This window comes from Seriola aureovittata, chromosome 5 (genome assembly GCF_021018895.1).
Source record: "Seriola aureovittata isolate HTS-2021-v1 ecotype China chromosome 5, ASM2101889v1, whole genome shotgun sequence".
In the NCBI taxonomy this organism is placed as follows: Eukaryota; Metazoa; Chordata; class Actinopteri; order Carangiformes; family Carangidae; genus Seriola; species Seriola aureovittata.
Window position 1 is genome coordinate 10,557,279 of NC_079368.1, and position 19,777 is coordinate 10,577,055.

Sequence of the window (19,777 nt, forward strand, 5' to 3'; positions counted from 1 at the left end):
TAATATTTAATTGTTTTTTTCCTAATGTGTCACAAAATGCCTGCTATGTTGCTGAACAATGGAGCACCTGCCAGTTGTTTTTTTCAATCATATGCATTTCCAATTATTTATAACTGAATGTTAAATTCTTCAAAATGTTCCAGCTTCGCTAAATGAAACATTCAGTCTGCAGCATGTACTCTTTGGATATTACACAAGCCTACCAAACCCATGAGAATGTGGTGATAGGAAACATTTTGTTCTCCGTTTTACACTCCAGTAAAGATCAACCATTAAAGGGACATTGCCTGAAATCAGTTTTCTCTTAAATATCTTGATGAAGGCCTGATGAACAGATCAAGTACAAGATACTAACTGAGAGATAAAATAATTAAATTTCACCCTGTTTTACTTTGGATGACTTAGTTTAATAATATTTAGTTTTGTGAACATACTGTTCCCTGAGCTTCCACAAACAAACAACACTATCATCAGTTTTGGTGAGTCAAAACATTTCTCTTATTAAGAAAAGGAGATTTTTAGATTTGCATATCTCTACCTCATGAGCCAATTACAATAAAAATTTCCTGCAGTTACACTCTTCAAGATATGTTTGAATTCCCTCTTTAATTCAGTGATATATTTTAAAAAAATCTCAACTTGCAGGTTGTAACCCAAAATAAAGTGAGAAAAATAATTTGTCTGGACATCTTCTATCCTTTAGAGTTAAATTAGCATCACTGGACTCAGTTAAGTGTTAATGTTGTTACCCTATTTAAGTCTTCTATGACTTTAGTGAGGCTAATCTGATTCCTGATCAGTGGCTTGTATTGCTTGTTAACGGTCAGCGATGTCTCAACGCCCTCCTCTTCCACTGTCCAATCACTGACGCACTTTAAAAACTGACAGAAATATTAGCCAATCAGGTGGCGCTATGTAGAGTACGGGTGGAAACTCGTAACATCAGGGAAGTGAACTGTTCAACTTAGCGGAGGCAAAGCAAGAGAACTGTTTTTATGGAAGCCTCTTATGGGAATTAGTCGCACAACAGTATTGTACTGGTTGGGTTACACAAGCTAATGCTAACGTTAAGTTGTTGTTAACTCAACTCGGGTGTTATTAGAAGCTTAGATATAGCGTTACGAAGAGGGAGAAGTATTACGACATCAACCTGAGCTTCCTGAACTGAAGTCAAGCTAGGTAACCTAAACCTACAGCCGCAGAGGACGCCGAAGGTGAAAAACAAAGCTCAGGAAAAGGTTAACCGACAGTGAGACGTTGTAAGCTATTCTTATAAGACGAACCGCATTAAGTTTTGGTACATCTCAACCGAGTTCCGCCATGTCTCTGGCCGACCAGAGCCAGCAGTGGTTCCCTACGAGTGTACAGGTAACGGTGCATCAGGCTCGGAACCTGCGTGTCAAGGGCAAGAATGGCACCAACGATGCCTATGCCATCATCCAGGTGGCCAAAGACAAGTTTTCTACCTCTGTGGCAGAGAAATGTGTCGCTCCAGTGTGGAAAGAAGAGGCTTCGTTTGACCTGCCACTTTTCCACCCGGGAAACACTGAACGCTGTACACTGTATGTCATAGTAATGCACCGTGCCCAAGTGGGGCTCGACAAGTTTTTGGGTCAAGCTGTGGTAAGCTTACTGGATCTTCATGACAACAAGTCTCGCAAAAAGACAGAGTAAGTGACAACTGCTTGTTTCACTGTGTCACTTTGGTTTGGAGTTATTTGCTGTAGTTAAGGGTTACTAAGGTTTCCATTAGTTGAGGCAGAGTGACTGTTTCCTCTTTTAGTTCCCTTTAAACCTTTATTCCAGCTAAATTACAACACAGCATCGCCCCAGTGATCACCCAAGTCTCAGCACCCTTGCACAATGACACTGTAGTCCATCCACATAACTTCAGTCTTAGTTCAAAGGCTTAGTGTAATGTGGATGACATCATAAAACATAACAGTTTTGGGTAAATTGTAATCTTTCAATGAATAGCTAGTCAAACAAGATTAGATTTATTTCCCTAAATTATTTTGAGCCAAGATGGAGAGAACTGCCTTTTCTGTAAAACCTGTTTCCATATTCCCCTGAGTGGTTGAAGCTAAACAAACTTGCCACAATTATACTATGACTGATGACTGACTGTATTTTCATTTCATCAGTTGGTTTGCCTACACTTTTGTGTCATGTTTTGACGTGGCAAGGGACTTGGGCTTTTCTCACTTGTCCATTTATTGCAGCCTTGGGCTCAATTTAACTTTTCTAAGAGAGCATTAACAAAACTTTTGTGGCTTATGAACACCTACCTACCTGATTGTGTCTTTTACTGACACAGTAATCCTGTGTTGATTTAGATTTTGCCCCAAATATGAAACATTTTACTCCCATAATTGTGCAGTGGTTGAATTTTGTTGATATTTATGTAGTGATTACCAGACACAGCATATGTTTTAATGAATACACAATTGAATGCTTCACTCTTGCATGGCATTTTTGTGTACACACATCAAATAGCCTGCACTTTTAAATAGATCACAACTTAATTAAAATATGTACATGGTGATGGAGTCTTCCTCCCCTCCCTCCTCTTATCAGTGTCTTGGAGGAAAAACAGAAACCATGGAGTTGGTGGGAAAACAGGCAAAGATTATTCTAATCTCAGTTCCTTCTGTTTTCCCTCTTTCCCTTTGACCACTCCTAGGCGTTTGGTTGAGACTTTTACTTCATAAACTGGTGTGAAGCCAGCTCTGTCACTGGCAGCTTGGTGATAGAGGCCTATCTGGAATTCATTTTCTCACATCGCTGCTGTTAATGCTGCACATTCCTTAGGATTATTTACTAGTTTATAATACTTGTGTTCACACCCAAACGGGTTAAATGAGTCAGGATGACATCTGTGGTTTGACGTAACATGGGTGTAACGTGGGTGTAACAGGACTCAAAATAAAACATTGCATTAGTGTTGAATTGGGATACACACACCCTCCTATGCAAAAGAAATTTTACCATAGACTGTCAACTTTTTCACACACTGCCAAACCCGTGCCAATGTGGTCTTTAATTCTGAGATGACCTTTGGTAAAGACTGAGTGAGCTGTGAATTCTCAGTAATAACTCAAGCAAGGGCAATCTTGATATGATGCTGGAATGACCTCATTCACTTGGTTATTGTACCGTCATATCTGAAATGTTATCTTGTGTTTGCTCAGTAAGTCTTTACACTTACATAGTTAAAGTTCATTACTTGTGCTCTCCTTTCAAAGTCTGAACACCCTCGTTCTCCTTGCTTGGCCTGCTCCTTGTGTCTCTGTTAACATGCAATATGCAGGCAGGATATTACATGTTGCATGTCACAGCCTGAAAGCATGGTGTTAGATTTCCATCCTGCTTCCCTGTCATGTTGATACAGGGTGTGACACTGAGGACTTTGTTGTTCTGCTGGATGGGAACTCTACAGTTGCCTTTAATACAAAAGACATGTGTTGGACATGAAATCAGTTTATATTGCCAAGTATTTGAGTTTGTTAAAGAGTGGAAGTCATTAATGATCCCAAATCATCAGACAAATAAGAGAAATACTAGGAGAAATGTTAATTCAAAGGATTAGTTTCATATTACATGTAGGGAGTTATTTGGTATGGAGTGATTTAAAAGTTGCGATTTGACTGTAGGGCTGCAGCTAATGATAATTTTCATTAGTGATTAATCTGCCCATTATTTCCTCGATTAATTGACTGATCATTTAGTCTATAAAATGTCAGAAAATTGTGCAAAATTGTTCAAAGTGATGTCTTCACATGGCTTGCTCTGTCCATCCAACAGTCCAAAACTCAAACATATTCAATTCAAAGCTGGAACCAGGGAACATTTGGCATTGTTGCTTAAAAACTAATCAATCATCAAAACATACATTTTCTAGCAATTTTCAAATTGATTATTTACCTTATGATTGCAGCTCTAATTGAATGCATTTTTTACATGAAGAAATTATTTGTGGTCTTAGCCGAATGTTTTTAAAGATTCTGTGATAAATTGATATGGTTAAATCTACAATAATGATTATTTTCATTATTGAATTGCCAATGATTTTCTTGATTAATAAATTAATTGTTTGGTCTATAAAATGTTAGAAAATAGTTAAAAATATTCACAGTGACAATTTCTTGAATCCCAAGTTGACTCCTTCAGATTGCCTTTTTTTCCAATCTATTGTCCAATTCCCAAGGAAAGGTTTTCTGGTGCAAATGATAATGAAAAGCAGAAAATTTGCACAATTAAGAAGCGTGAACAGTGAAAGTGTGGCGTTTTTGCTTGATAAATTAGTTAAACAATTATTCCATCATCAGAATAATTGCAGATTAATTTTCTGTCTGTTAGCTAATAATTTTAGCTTCTAGATATTTTGGAGTAATGATACTGGACCAGTTCCATTTGGGTCAGAGCCAGTTCTTCATTTGTTCAGAAACCTGAGCCATAATATTTATTTTGTAAACAAAGAGCAGAGCAGTGACACTAAAAATATCTCCCTTCCTGATGTATGGTTTATTTTCACCCAGCATGAGAGTCACCTCCAGTGAATTCAAACTAAATATCAACTTTTATTTAAGAACATTTTTAAATTAAATAATATTTTCTGATAATTCTTGAAAAAGTAACTTATTAATATTCTACTATTTACACCTTGTTATCTTATTGGTTGAGTCCATTTTGGTGCCCACACATGGATAAACACAGTCGCTCTTGTTAATCATTATACATGTTAGAGAAGTGCCCTTGACAGTTAACAGAGGGAACCTGTCCAGCAGGACCGGTGAGAGCGTGCATCAGGGGCACAGCTCTGTATTTCTATGCAAACAGGACAGAACATGCTCACATTGTCAATCTGTTAATAACCATAACTATATTTTAAAGTGCATACTTTTCTATAATTGACGTAGACAAGACAAGAACAATTGTCTGTGTCTTGATTGTCTCGAGACAAGTGTGATCTTTCTGTCAATGTGGTTAGCAATTGTTTGACTTGGCATGCTCGGTTTAGGGTGGGAGATGGAGAATGTTTGTAGTTTAACTTTCATTACTTCACGTACTGTACAGCACCTCCCTGAACGTTTTCAAAGTGTTTGAAAAATGTTGGTTCACTCCCATGCTTGTTTCCTGGATGTTATCCCCAGCCTGCCTGGACGTCTGCTACATGACATGAAAATGAATTCTGCAGCAATAAACTCCATATGAACTGCAGTTAACTGCCTGGTTAATGTCACAACATGTTTTCTATTTAAATTCGATGATAGATATCTTCAGTATACCCCAGTTTATCTCTTACCAGGTTAGACTGGACCTAATTAGGACCCACATACAGTATTATTCTACAAAACGATTAAAGAGGAATTCACACAGTGACCTTTAGTTTAAGTGAAACAGTCGGAGGGCTCTGCTCTGGAACAAAAGAGTTCAAAAGGGGAAAGGTTCACTATAATGGGCACTTCTGCTACAGCATTACTACATCTAATAATAGCAAGGCTTTAATTATACAAGCAGAAAGCATCGGTATGTAATTGCACTAATAGCTTGTTTTGGCAGGGTTTTAGACAGGGCTCTCCAGAACACTCCTACCTTTCCCTTGCAGACAATAAGTGCTGATCCTGTACAACAGAGCGGACATTTGGGTGGGAGTGGGGGTGGGTGGTGTCTGAACAAAGCTGTAATTGTCAGGCTTTATCTGTGGTTGGCATGGTACTCCCAACAGGAACTGGAACAAGCCGTACACTGGTTAATGACACCTATCAGTCTCAGGTCTAATGAGACACATCAGGAGGATGCCAACAGATTTGAAGTGTTTGAAGTCAGAGCCATTAGAAACCAGAGGATTTATGTAGGGGATTTATTTACAGTACGCTGTTAATTACATTCAACCTACATTCAACCCCTCTGAAGTGAGCCTATATGTTGCCTTGTTTACAGTTGTGGGGGCCAACCCTAAATGCCTGTATAGAAGAGTAACCCCACAACTAAAACATGTTCTGGTGGCATGGGTGTCTTGGTTTGCAGTGACACTAACAATGCACAGCAGTTGAGTATAAGATTAATATGAACTCAGATTCAATAGCAGTGCGGGGCTGCAACAAATTATTATTTTTGGTTTAGATTAATCTGCAGATAAATTATTTATTAAATAATAGAAAACAGTGAAAAGTTGCCAAAGCCCACGGTGGCATCTTTGGATTGCTTGTTTTGTCTGGCCAACAGTGCAAAACTCAAAGATATTTAATTTCCAATGATAAAGAACAGTCAAATGCAAACAAAATCATTGCATAGAAAAGCCAAAACTAAAGAAAGTTTTGCAAGTTTGCTTAATAAATCACTTAAATGATAGAGCAAGTATCTAAACTGATAATGCTGAATTTTCAGTTGACCAATAAATTAATTATTTCAGCTCTAGTGCAAGGTTTTAGTAAAATGGACCAAATAAGCCTGTAAATATTATTTTCATTATTAAGTGCTGATTCATTTTCAGTCAAACTGCTAATCAGTTCCTTTAAGTCTTTTTTATTTTACATAACATAAAGCTGTCATTTACCACTGCTTCAATCTCTGCTGCAATTAAATCATTTCACCTGTTTCCTGTGCAACAACTTTAGAGTCCCATATGTACATATCTTGGAAAAGAGTAACATGCTCTGAGTGGAAACCTCATCTCATCTCACTGCATTTTTTCTGTCTAATAGTCTTTGTGTATGACTTTGAGACTAATTGCCGGAGGTTTGTTGCATTTAGTAAACTGTGCCAAAGGTCAAAGTTTTAATTAGAGCGCAACCGATTCATCGACCTATCACAGATATATCGGTATCAGTGCATATATTCTGCAATAGGCACTGATATGAATACTTTTTATTAAGAAGCAATAATGCAGTGGAAATGCACGGGTCAAGTCAAGTTATATAGGCAGCATAACAAGTTAAATATATAATATATAATATATATATACACACACACATATTTGTTCTTATGTTTTTATTTATAGTTATTTCTTTTTATAGTTATTTTATTTAATTCCCAGTGAAATTTACTGTTTCAGTGCACTGACGTCATTTTGGACAATAAAGTTTATTGTGAAACTGTAAAATAACCTACTTTCGTTACATATCTTTTTCATAAGTGTTTATAGTGTTTATATATATCTCTATATATAGATATATAGATTGATATATACATATATCAATATCTAGTTTTAATTTTAAAAACCTTTCATTAATTTTGAGGAAAATTTCTATGATTTTGCAAAAATTTGCTTTTTAAACATCTGATTAATTTTTTCTGTCATTTGCAGTTGGTTCAAGCTGGTGGACAAGACGGGAAAAGAGGACAAGGTTCGAGGGGAGGTGATGCTAGACATACAATTTATGAGAAACAACATGTCAGCTAGCATGTTTGACCTTTCTATGCAAGACAAGCCACGCTCCCGCATCTCCAAGCTAAAGGACAAAGTCCGTGGGAAGAAAAAGGATGGCTTCTCTGACTCTGTTTCAGCTATCGTTCCCTCTGTCAGCCAGGTCCTCACCGACAGTGAGGGAGAGGCTGATGCACAGTCACTCAATCAGTCTCCAGGAGTGAAAAAGAAATCAAAGCTCAAATCCCTCTTTGCTCCCAAGTCAAACTTGCAGCGCAACATCTCTCAGTCCATGTCTACACTGGGGACTCTTCCCGAGAAGAACTCATCTCTCAGTGGCAGCCGCTCATCTGGACTCAATATAGACTCTCCTGAAGGTAACTTCAGTACTCTGTGTGTTTTGTATGTGGACAGCTCTGTCTTTCCTTTTCCTTCTCAGTGGATGTTAAATAATGGGGTTTTGCATGTCTACAATGACATCATTCTTCTCTGTCTCTCCTCCCACAGTTAAGAAGAAATTCAAATTCCTGGGACACAAGCGAACAGGCAGCTCTGACAGCAAGGTGTCTCAGGGTCCTTTCTCTCTTCTGGGTCGCTCCAAGCAAAGCAACAGTGACCTGAACAACCTGTGCATCAACGGCAGCCATGTGTACGCAGAGGAGGCAGAGCCCAAGAGTGGATCTACACTCAGTCTGAACAGTTCAGGACAAGGGTCTGTGGAGGATGTCCGCAAACACACCTCTGATGCCTCCGCAGATTCCCTTAGAAGTGCACCTGTCCCCTTCTACAGACGTGAGTCAACAGATAGAGCTATACTGGAGCAACAGCGCCATCAAGAGGAGGAGGAGAGAAGGCAGGCAGAAGAAAGACGCATGGCAGAGGAAAAGAGGCTGGAGGAAGAGGAGAGATACAGAGCAGAGGCCAAGAGATTGCAGGAAGAAGAGGAGCGCAGATACCAAGAGGAACAGGGGAGGAAGAGACGCTTAATTGAGGATGAAGCAAGGAGGAAGAAACAGAAGGAGGAGGAGGAAGAGAGAAGAAAGCAAGAGGAAGAACACATGATAGAAAATCAGAGGCTTGAGGAGGAACGTAGCAAAGCAGAGGAGCAGAAACGACAGGAAGAGGCCTCCATGAGCGACAGGCTGTCGTCCCTGTTTGGAATGATCAGAAAGAAGGAGGAGAAAAAAGAAGAGGTACAGCAGCATTCGAAAGAGGAGTTACCTACACCAGCCCCTTGCAGTGACTCAAGAGATTCTGATCAACCGATCTCTCACCACCCCACCAACCCGTTTGAGGACATTCCCCTCAGCTCAGATCTTAGAGTTAGCAGTAATGAAAGCCCAGCTGATCACCAGAAATCCAGCCACAACCCACAACCCCCCTCTGCCATGGTCTTCCTCAACCGCACTGCTAAAGTGTCTGCAGTCAAACCCAGGTAAACTGCTCTCTCATTTTGTTGGATTACATGCTCTTAATAAGTTGCTGTTATGTAATACTGTTGTTATATCACCGCTGTGATGCTGGGGATGTTATTGGTTGCTTGTAGTCACACTATTTTTAGACTTTTGTGACTGGAATTTGATCAATGGGCTCGCAAGAGTACCCACACATACTTTCACCTTTTTGGTGGTATGTGCATTATATTATATTTTTTATATAATGTATAAAGCTGATCCTTTACAACAGCAACAGATCCTGTATTTGCGCCTGTTATCCAGACACAAGTAAGAGGCACATATGAGTTAGAAATGTCATTTAAGAAAACCTAAACACTTTTTCAAGTTTCATCCTACAACATGTTTGTTACCACTGAAACTTGCTACCACTGAATTTCACAACTCGCCGTTCTGTTTCTGTTCATGCTGATCTTTGAGAGCCTTTCGCCTGTCTTGAATTACCAAAACTTTGACTTCTATCCAGTGGTTGATGGACCGGTTTGACCAGTTTGGTCTCTATACAGATGAGAGTCTGGGTGTGGCTTGTGTTGGTGAAGATGTTGTGGAGCAGGTTGTGGACTGAGCTCATAAGGAGTCACTGAGCCTCAGAGTGACTTTGCGTATGTCTTGAGTGAATGGAGTTCTTTTTTAAAAGTTTCTTGTGGACTGGATTGGACTGGATTTTTTATTTTTGAATCATAATGGTAAGGGACTTGAACTTGCTATTGTCTCAGATGTTACAGTGGTCCATGTTTTCAAGGAAGTGTCCTATATGGCAGATAGTAGCCAAAGCATTTAAAGATGTTTATATCATGTAGTAGTGATGTATACATTTTGATGCCATGTGGAAAAATCTTAAAGCAGAAATGTTCCATTATCATCTTTAGATATTGGAATTTCAGTCATGGCTAAAAATAGAAACAATAATCACAAGACATGTGAATATCAGAGGTTCTGTCTGTAGGTTGGCGACTGACAACAATTGACCATTGTATGAACACATAAATTTGTCATATTTAATGGCAGCCTTTGAAGTTTGTTGTCACAGATTTGTTCTCAGTTTTATAAGCTTCATCATAGTTATAAAGGGTTAAGTAAATACTGAATTGTCTAAGAGCTACTTAATGTGAGGCTTTAAGTGGGAATTGAATAGTTTTTGTTGAGTGACTTCTTGACATGTGAGATACTGGTGACATTGGTGATGGGTTGTACATTGGTGGAGGTGACTTCAGGTAATGTGATGGTCACACTGACCTGTAGGCCTTTGTTTTCACTCCTTGGCAGATTGGCTCAATCTCTGGAGTCTGAACCCGCTGACTGCCAAACCCCCAGTCAGCTGTGTCCTTCCCCAACCACCTCTGAGTCCACCCTCTATAGTGTCCCATCTGAGTCCCCTGATAATTTCTCCAACCTCCACTCATCCTTGGCTCCGCTAAACATAAGTCAAAGCCTGTCTGGTTCCCCCTGTGGCAGCACAGAGAATTTGTCGTCTGTGGAATCTGAGGGATCGTCACCCACCATGGCAGACAAGAAGAGAAGGGCCCCGCTGCCACCCATGTATTCCGTACCTGGGACCGAAACTGGAAGAAACCGCCTTTCACCTGTCGGAGAGATCAATGACCCTGCATACGTAGAAGCAGATGAATCGCAACAAGGCAAAACAATTTCTATACCACTTCCTGATTATGAAACCCTCTTTCCACAGAAGAGGCACGGAGTGCAAGGGCAAACTCGATGGGATCATATAATCGCTGAGGTCAATCAGAGACACAGGGACACTCCTGAACTTCTGGGTCCAGAGATGAGTGTGGATGGCCCAGAGGAGTATGACCCAAGTCCAAGGTCTTCCATATCACAAGAAAGTCCTGCTATGAGGCATTATCAAACACACCCTCAGGACACCAAACCTATATCATCAAAAAAAGTAGCTGCCCCAGCTCCCCCTAAACCAGTCACATCACATACTCATTCAGCAGCAGATTCAAGTCAAAGCCAGAACATTGCTCACCAATCTGTCATGAGACTTCATCAATTTGCAGTCCCAGGACCTGTAAACACTGACATCTCAAGCAGAGAAAGTTTCTCAGGGATCTCCAGGGATGGAGCGAAGAAGGCGTTGCTCCCATCTGCGATAAGACATGCATCCAGACCAACTAGCCAAATGGATACAACAGCACCAGAAGATCAGCAGAAAGTGCAAGTCTCCATGAACAAAGATGCACCTACAGCCAAACCCAGACAGAGGGTTAACGGCAAAGAGCCAACACAGCAGGAGGATTCTGCATTATTTCGTGTGAGCAGCATGGACAAAAAGGGTGGGCAGGCAAAGGAGAACTTAGCAGAGTTTTACCCGTTCTCCAGTACCGAGCGTCTTTCCAAAGACCGATGGGCACATCTGAAACAGAACCAAGACGTCAACAACCCTTTTACTGGCAACATACAGAGAGAGCAGAAATCTGACAGTCAGGGAATGACGACAGATGATCTTGATAAAATCTTTGCTCAAGAGAAGCCAACAGATCCCTTTGCTAGTTTTAATGGCAGTGATTCAAACAAACCCAGTGAATACAGGAAAAAAGGTGATGATTCGAAGGAAGCCGGTTTTCATATTTTCCAAAGAAGGAATTCACAGAGGCAAAAACACGTTCTTCAGTCAAAAACTCAGTCGGATGATAAAAATTTCAAGTCTCGTCAAGAACCAGCATCTAAAGAAGAAACACCCACAAATCAAGGCCTCCCCACAAGAGATGTCATGAATGAGTCTGTTACACCTCAGCCCCAAGATGATGTGAAGACACAAAGCAATTTTAATGGAGGAGAGAATCCATTCGGAGCTGAACCTTTTCCTGTGCCTTCTGCATTGATGTCGTCAGAGCCCCCGCGGGTGGTTATGGAGGAGCCAGCAGGAGGTTTGTCCGGGGGAAAGGAACTTTTTCAAGCATGGATCTCACCGTCTGAGGTTCAGCCTGTCAGTGCTCAGAATAGCAATGGAGGTGGGCTAGCTTTGACCGCACGCAGGTGAGATTGAAGAGGCTACTAACAAAGACTGTTTATCTAGATTTGCATAAGGCTGCTGCTGTTGTACCGGCTAAGGTGTTGGATTGATTTACCTTGGGTGTGACTATTTTGATAGCTTGTGATTTCTTGGCTTACTTTCCTCATTATGAGTTTAATACTACCCACTCCACATGAATCACAGTGGAAGGATTTGGAAGATTAGAAATACACTACATTCAAGTTTAATCTTTAACTCCTGCTTAATGTTATTTTTGTATTATTATTTTCTGTGTTAGTTTCTTTACATATTGTTGCTACTTACTTGCAGTGATCTTTTGAGGGCTTTATAATAATGTGTGCAATTTCTTTACAGGCCTCATCCTGTGAAGCCTCTGACCTCAGTTGAGAGCCAGCATGCCACCAGCACCCAAGCTGTGAAAGAGATTAAGGTCTGGGACAGCACACCAGGGAAGATTAAGGTACTGTCATGACATATATGACACACTGGGTCCAAATCCCTAACCCTAACCCCAACAGATTTGACATGTCCCTTTACAGCAAGTTAATTACATTTTCCTGCAGGAGGAACTCTTGGATGCATTACATAACACCTCATTTCACCCTATAACATAATCTACATTATAAATGTTTGAACATAGTGTTTTTTTAGTTAATCCTCAGAAAGTTTCATGGAATTTGAATATTAACTTGACTGAAAAAAATATCAGATGCAATTAGCAGCAACTGCAATGTGATTGATCTTCCACCTTTGAAAACATCTCACAGTTGACTCTGAAAATATTGTTAAATATTGAGTTTTATTTTTAACCTCAAAAATAGTTGTTTGACAAAAACAATTCTTAACGAAAAATCGACTTGCCATGTTTTTCGACTCAGCAGATGGAGTTTTTCTCACTTGTCAATAAGTGAGAAAAATTCCATCTGTTTTATAACAAGATTTGGCTGAAAGCTGTGGAAAAAAGTAAGTAATTTAGACCTAGATTTTTTTTTCCTTCATCTATGAGAAAGCTTTTTTGAGTTTTTGCTCTCTGTGGATAAACCAAAGAACTCTTAACAGTTTCATATGTACTTAAGCAGTAAGTTCAGAAGGCATGTGCTGTACTGACATTTGTCATGTGCCTCAGGTGGCAAACTCAGGTGAAAGTGGACCTTACACTCAGCTGACCCAGGAAGAGTTGATCACACTGGTGGTGAAGCAGCAAACAGACCTGTCCAGGAAGGACGCCAAGATCGTCGAGCTTGAAGAGTACATCGACAACCTGGTGCTCCGCGTCATAGAGGAGAAACCCAGTATCCTGCAAGCCATTAACCATGCCAAGCCAGTGTAAGGTTACGGCTACTGGAAGGAGAGAGTCACGCTTAAGGACTCAGTTCTGTTTTTTGTGTGAGTTTGTACTTTAGTCACTGTGTACTGAGAGACACGATCTCAATGAAGGTCTTAGGGCATATGCACTTTTTTAGTTTCAGAGCCAAATTTGTTTGAGAATGCTGGAAAATGGCCTCTGAACTAATAATACTTTGTGATGACTTAATAACAAGCAAGTAAAAATCTTTATATAAGCAAATTAATGTATTTCTTTTGACACTAAGGTACTGGAATTTGCTTTGAAAAAAACTTGTTAAATGAAAGTATATTCAACATCTTGATTTATATACCACACTTGATGACACTTGTGTTGAACTTTATTTAATACACATACAATGCATAGAAACGTATAGTTTTCTTAAACTATTTTCTGGCCTTTTTTTTACTCTTTACACTGGGCTTTGTGTAACTTACTACTGTGTGATGCATGACCACATACATAACCTTATACATACATAACCTTGGAGTGCATAACTGCAGGTAGCAACCATGAATTCTGACCTTATCAGCTAAATCAAGATTAAGAACATTTATATAACAAGTGCACATTGACTTTTGCCTCTACCACTGAAGTCTTATTTTTTTTTCTTTTTTCTTTTTTCTTTTTTTGTCGACCCTTTTTATTTTATTTTTTTACCAGGCAGTTAACTACATTCCTCACCTGTTTTACCCACCACAGTTGAATGTCAGCTGGTTGTCCAGTCCTTAAGAAGATATTGTGCCTACTTTTGCTTCAAGGAGGTGTCATTTAGAATACCAGCAATTAATAATAGCAAGCAGCTACTATGTACTGTACATTTTTTGAATTACACGGCAGTTACAGCAGTTTTTTTTCTTTATGTGGTTGTAATGTAGCCTGTGCACATAGATGAAAATAAAATATTATGCAAGCAATAGTACAGATAGAATCAAACTATTCTAATAATAATGTAAGATTTTGATCACTGTGATGTTTGTGTTGTATTTATAAAATAAAAACCAAGAGATGATCAAAAACAAATCATCAGAGGAAGAGTAAATGACTCAGTATCAGTAATACCCAGCCTTGTCTTTGTATTTAAACTACACTAATGAATGAAACCTGCATCTATGCCTTTACATGATAATACTGTTTGATGTCTTGGCAGAAATTATAGCAATATTAATCTTTAGAATGTACAGACCTGTGCCTTCAAAACCTTTTTCATGACTTCTGTTTGCTGGATGGAGAAATGTCGGCTACCTCTCTTCTTTTTCTGCAGAATGGTCAGCCTGGTGTATCAGGTGTCTGACATTAAGATAATACTACAGTCAATGTAAAACTGCTGAAAGGAGTGATGCTGAGCAAAATGTGGTTTTATTTGAAATAAAGACACTAATTATTTCACCAGATTGTTTGTATCTGTGATTGCTTACAATAATTTCATGGTCATTTTGAAAGAAATAAAATCTGCATGTATAAGTGAAATATTAATTTACATCACTGTTATCATTATACAGTATAAGCCTTGAAACAAGCTCCATAATGCATCAGCAATTTCAGTTGTTGCTTTATGTTCTTTTCATTCTGTCTTCTTCCATTTCCAGCAAGTTTGTGTTATGTCTATTAATCATTTTGTGTATTATAAAATTTATCAAGGAAAAAAGAATTTTACAAATATACAAGAAAGAGAAAAATTAGGTAGGACTGATCTCCAAAACTTTTAACATAAATGCAATACTGTATAATTGTGGCTAGGATAAGTTTGGTGATAGTTTCTTTTATAATGGTCAACAAATCCCAATCAGACTAACACCAACAAAGAATTGATCCTACAGGTACAGTACAGTGTATCTGAAGCCTGACATACTGTAGCTCATTACCCAGTGCCATAGACTTCCATTCTTGTCCAAAGACTAAACACATCAGTGAGAGTGACATGATGCCTCATTATGATGAACATGGGCTCTGCAGTTTGTTCCCAATTAATCCTACATACAGCATCCTGCTGCCACCAGTCCCCAACAAATTAACAATTCACTCCTGTGTGTGTGATGTCTGCAGGAAACTACAGTGACCAGCAGTTTGAGGAAATTATCTAAAATTATCTGTCTTTTTATTTTTTATTTAAGTATATATTTGTGATTTTTAAAAAGCCTGCTGCTTCAAATGCTGATAGTAATGAAAATACAGAATTTTGTCAGCCTTGCCATTGAAGTCTGTCAGTGTTAGTTGTGTTTGAGGACTACAAGTTTGAAAAAGTAATAAAAATCTGGGGGTGTGGAGTTTGAAAGCAGTGCGCTTATCAGACCTATGCAGTTTCCTCCCTATCTCTGCTTTAAGCTTGCAGCTCAAGGCTGCATTAGCTGTTGTCACTAACAAACCCAAAACTGTGACTGGACTGTCGGCAGTCAAGCTGCACTGTGGGTAATGTAGGCACCAGGTTTTGACCAGGAAGGAGAATCCATGGATCAAAAAAAGATGAACTGTCCATTGTGAGACCCACAATGTGAAATCAGTGGAGTGCCTTTTATTTTTAATTAGCATTTTGGTAAACAACAAAGCAAACTACAATGTGGCTGCCTCGAGTTACAGCTAGAGCACTATACAGACTAGAGAATCCTACCTGTCTAATTCTGTTAGTTTAGCTGTATGTTACCAGAGCGAGATGAGTTTACTCTACCGTCCAAAGAAGCAAAGACTAACCAACAGTAGCCTAAAACACAGGAACTTCACAAAACCACACTGGCTGTAGCACAGTTATTGGCTGAGATGCCGATGCGACGGCGGCATGTGAACATTTTGCGGAGCTCAGCACGGAAGCGGTCGTGCAGCCAGGCGTAGAGGAAGGGGTTGCAGCAGGATGAGCTCATTGCACACAGGTGACAGAGCAGCTGAATGAGCAGAAAGTACCTCTTATCAATCAGGTCAATGTCAATATCACGCAGAACATTGAAGACACTGATGGGCATCCAGCAGATGCCAAATGCTGCCACCACCAGGCTCACCAGGCGGAAGGTCTTGCGTTTGCGCATGCGCTGGGCCTCTGCCTGGCTCTGGGTGTGGTGGCCAGGTACGACACAGTTCCGTAGTTTGACAGAGATGCACAGGTAAGAGATGCAGAGCGCTGAGAGAGGCAGGACGTAGGTGATGAAGAGAGTGCTGTACGCGTAAGCCAGCCGTTCCCTCTCCTGGCCCATCCAGAACTCCTCGCAGATGGTGAAGCCCTCATTCTTAAACTCCACATGGTAGGTGTGAGCCACAGCTGGAGCCACCAGACCACAGGACAGCAGCCAGATCCCAGACAGAAGGTAGGTGCACGCCAAGACTGAGATGCGCTTTTTCAGAGGGTGAACTGTGGCATAATATCTGTGAGGAAGGGGAGGAGACGACAGAGGGGAGTTGGATTAGATTTGATTTACCTGAACTGTGGGGGAAAGCTTGCTGGACGAGTGTATTTCAAAGAAAAAGAAAAGCAACACACAAATGACAGTAAAGCTGTTAAGCACCACACATAATATAGCCTCATGAAGTACAGAACTCTGTCAATGCCGTATAAAAAAAAAAAAAAATCATCATATTCAGATCTGCCATCGCATCCAAGGGCAACAAACAAAGCATGATTTGGGCTCCATGCACACAGCTTGGTGTGAAAAGCACAAAACCCTGGAGACCTGAGGAAAATGTGTTAATTATAGTCTGATAAATCCTTTCTGTCCTTCATACAGACAGATTTACATTTGAAGAAACCCAAAGGATGGGATTAGTGCACAATATCTGTTTGGAGCTGTAGGGGATCTGATGATGTGTAGTGTAAGCTGCCATAAAAGACATTGTATAACCTTCTCAAAGAGAAAAATGGTAAATTATGAATTTCTGTGGCGTCTCAGGTCAACACACCTACACATCACTGACCTTTCATTAAGTTGTGGAGTGCAGAGAGAAAAACACTTCAAGATCTGCCATCCTTGAAACTTCTCAAGTATGCTTTCTCAAAGAAATACTCCACAATACAGTTCAGGAATTGTAGTATATTATTCAAAGAAGATTTAAGGAAAAATGTGTCCCAGATTACTGAAATATATTCCTGTATTATGCTTGTATGTGTTCACTATATTCCTGGAAAATCTGTGAGTTATTATCAGAGCTGGTATATAAAATCCACCACGTCCAGGTAGTTACATTTGCGTCAGCCTCTGTAATTTGGTGCAATTTTCTTCAAGAGATGGTGACATTCATTGTGAGGAATTATGCACTATATTATTTATACATTTAGGCGGAGTTTATTACAGGGTGACCTCACACTTTCTCGCTTTTTAGCTAATCTGGTGACTCTTTATGACTTACCTGTCCACACCGATGGCAGTGAGGGTGAAGACTGACACGTACACCGTCACAGGCTGGATGAGGTACACCAGGTAGCACATGAAACGCCCAAACACCCAGCCGTGTGGGTTGAAGGCGTAGGCCAGTGTGAAGGGGACACATGTAGCACACATCAGCATATCAGAGAATGCCAGGTTTCCGATGAAAAAGTTGGTGACGTTGTGCATCTTGCGAGTGCGGCAAATGACATAGAGGAGCAGGTAGTTGCCAAACACGCCCACCAGAGCCACCAGAGTGTAGCAGGGAATGATGAGCAACTTGAAGGACTGCAGCAGCTCCACACCCACAAACTGAGGGCTGCGCTTGGAGGAACTGTTCTGCAGCGCCACCTCAAAGACCTGACCAGTGTCATTTCCATTCACATCATGCATCACATATGGGGGGGTGGGCTCGGCTGTCCAGCCACTGCCTGTGCCCTCCATCCCAGAGGGCTGGTGTGAATCTGGAGGGGTGACATCGTGATTACAATAAACTACAGTGCATGTATTCAACAGCATGCACAATAAACTATGAAGCACCGCCAAGCCAAGCATACGCTGAAAGACATGATCAATTTCCAACTGTAGACACGTGTGTCACTGTGTGTCAGTTAAGTTCAATGGAAATTTTATAATCCTGTGTAACTGCAGATAAACTGTGCATTTTAATTAGTCAGTTCCTTTTTCCAATTATAATTCTTTCTTTATAATTCTTTTTAATCCTTTGTGATAACACATTTTCCAATCCTACATACAGCTCCAGATAGAGAAATCACTGTATTGACAGTAACTTCCTTTTATTAGAATACAGTAAAGTTTCCCTTGACTAACTATAATTAGAAACTGCTGCAGAACTATGTTTCTACCATTCAGTTTGAAGTCTCAATTGAGTGAGGTTTATTTCTTCAGTGCAATTCTGCCATGAAGTAGAAGTCACCATGAGCCAGATGCCGTTCAGTTTTTTAAATATAAACACTGAATATTAAAGCCAATGCTAAGTGTGTGACTCAGACCTGCTCTGTGCATGTGCAGCACATGAGATGTTGCTTGTAAATCACATCAGTTTAATTCAACTGAGGGAATTTAAAGGACACATCATGGCAACATACAGTAACTGCATGATAGCAGGACAATACTGACATTAATGATGAACTCTGTGGGTAGAATGGAGTTACTCAGCAGGAACATATTTGGCATAAACCTATATTTTGAATGGACTGTTCAGATTTGTTAACAATGCTGGTTAAATTAAAAAAAACAGACGTGGAGTTCTTATGGAACATGATTGAACTGATTAAAAACACTCATCTGTGAAAAGTGTTGAACAGATGAAACATAGTATACGAAGCGATATATGCTAATTATGATTTCACAGTATGTTTAATCAAAACCATAATTAAAGTCTGAAATGTCTTCCCTGAAATCATTCTCAAACATAACAGCGTCTGTACAGGATGATCTGCTGTAACAAGTAGAGCAGATGTTTGTTTTTTTGTGAATTGTTTTTTAACACTGCTGCATCCCTTCTGCCAAGCAGAAAAAATGCATACTGAAACAGTGGTATCAGGGACATTAACGTGAACGAACATCAGTGTAAGGCATCAGAAATATTTACTGTCCTTCTCAACCTGCGATAGAAGGAAACAGATATACAGATACAACAGATACAAAAGTCGAACATCGAACATACCAGGATCATACGTGGACAAATCCTTTAAACTCAAACATGAACAAGAAAGTTAGATTTTTCTAAAGAGAAAATCATTTTAAATAGTTTGCAGTGGCAAAAAATTAATGCATGTGTTTGCATCATTTCTGCTTCGTCTTCTGAACTCAAATGGTCGCTGTGCTGACTTTTAGTCGGGTGTAACTAAATTTACGTTAACATGACAATCTTGCATCTGGAATTGAAGAGAAAAAAAACACACCTACCGTATGTTGATTCTCAGTTGTCAGCTACAGAATATCAATGCAGAAGAGATCCGGCGCGGAACCTCCGTGCGCCTCTGGAGAGATGTGCGCCTCTCACACAAATGGACGCTGAGCAGTACTGAACCCACGCATCCGCGCGCTGAACCTTTGGCATTTATTCCATGTTCATTTCTATTGTAATTACTGATGTGACAATCGTCGTTAAGAGTTGTGTGCTAGTTGCCAGGCGATCAACAGGTGAATGGTTTGCGCTTATATCTGCCTTTAAACTTGACTGACAGCAGGAGCTGCTGAGGCTTGGAGGTGTCTAAGAGGAGGATAGTTTATCCTTCA

At 39.9% G+C, this 19,777-nt stretch overlaps 2 protein-coding genes across 4 annotated transcripts; one reads left to right on the forward strand and one right to left on the reverse strand.

The window, feature by feature from the left end:
* The first annotated feature begins 939 nt into the window (after positions 1-939).
* rab11fip1a (RAB11 family interacting protein 1 (class I) a) lies at positions 940-14,558 on the forward strand. Of its 2 annotated transcripts, XM_056376747.1 has the most exons (6): positions 940-1,670; positions 7,310-7,746; positions 7,877-8,804; positions 10,090-11,823; positions 12,176-12,281; positions 12,948-14,558. In XM_056376747.1, exons 1-6 carry the CDS (start codon positions 1,321-1,323, stop codon positions 13,149-13,151), a joined length of 3,759 nt encoding a protein of 1,252 aa, XP_056232722.1. In that variant the 5' UTR covers positions 940-1,320; the 3' UTR covers positions 13,152-14,558. The 2 variants fall into 2 exon arrangements, with proteins under 2 accessions (XP_056232722.1, XP_056232723.1); XM_056376748.1 differs by lacking the exon at positions 10,090-11,823.
* A 121-nt stretch (positions 14,559-14,679) lies between these two features.
* Positions 14,680-19,590, reverse strand: prlhr2a (prolactin releasing hormone receptor 2a). 2 transcript variants are annotated; one of them, XM_056376749.1, is made up of 3 exons: positions 19,445-19,590; positions 17,496-17,976; positions 14,680-16,517 (listed from the first exon to the last, which is right to left on the reverse strand). In XM_056376749.1, the coding sequence occupies exons 2-3, from the start codon at positions 17,954-17,956 to the stop codon at positions 15,881-15,883; spliced, it is 1,098 nt and encodes a 365-aa protein (XP_056232724.1). In that variant the 5' UTR covers positions 17,957-17,976; positions 19,445-19,590; the 3' UTR covers positions 14,680-15,880. The 2 variants fall into 2 exon arrangements, with proteins under 2 accessions (XP_056232724.1, XP_056232725.1); XM_056376750.1 differs by having other exon boundaries at positions 19,441-19,590.
* Between the last annotated feature and the right edge of the window lie 187 nt (positions 19,591-19,777).

What these genes read in the sequence shown, in the direction of transcription:
- rab11fip1a (XM_056376747.1), top strand. Translation starts at nt 1,321, where the DNA reads ATGTCTCTGGCCGACCAGAGCCAGCAGTGGTTCCCTACGAGTGTACAG. An exon ending in CAATATAGACTCTCCTGAAG is followed by an intron (nt 7,747 to 7,876) that starts GTAACTTCAGTA and finishes CTCCTCCCACAG; the next exon opens with TTAAGAAGAAATTCAAATTC. An exon ending in GTGTCTGCAGTCAAACCCAG is followed by an intron (nt 8,805 to 10,089) that starts GTAAACTGCTCT and finishes ACTCCTTGGCAG; the next exon opens with ATTGGCTCAATCTCTGGAGT.
- prlhr2a (XM_056376749.1), bottom strand. Translation starts at nt 17,956, where the DNA reads ATGGAGGGCACAGGCAGTGGCTGGACAGCCGAGCCCACCCCCCCATAT. An exon ending in ACTGCCATCGGTGTGGACAG is followed by an intron (nt 16,518 to 17,495) that starts GTAAGTCATAAA and finishes CCTTCCTCACAG; the next exon opens with ATATTATGCCACAGTTCACC.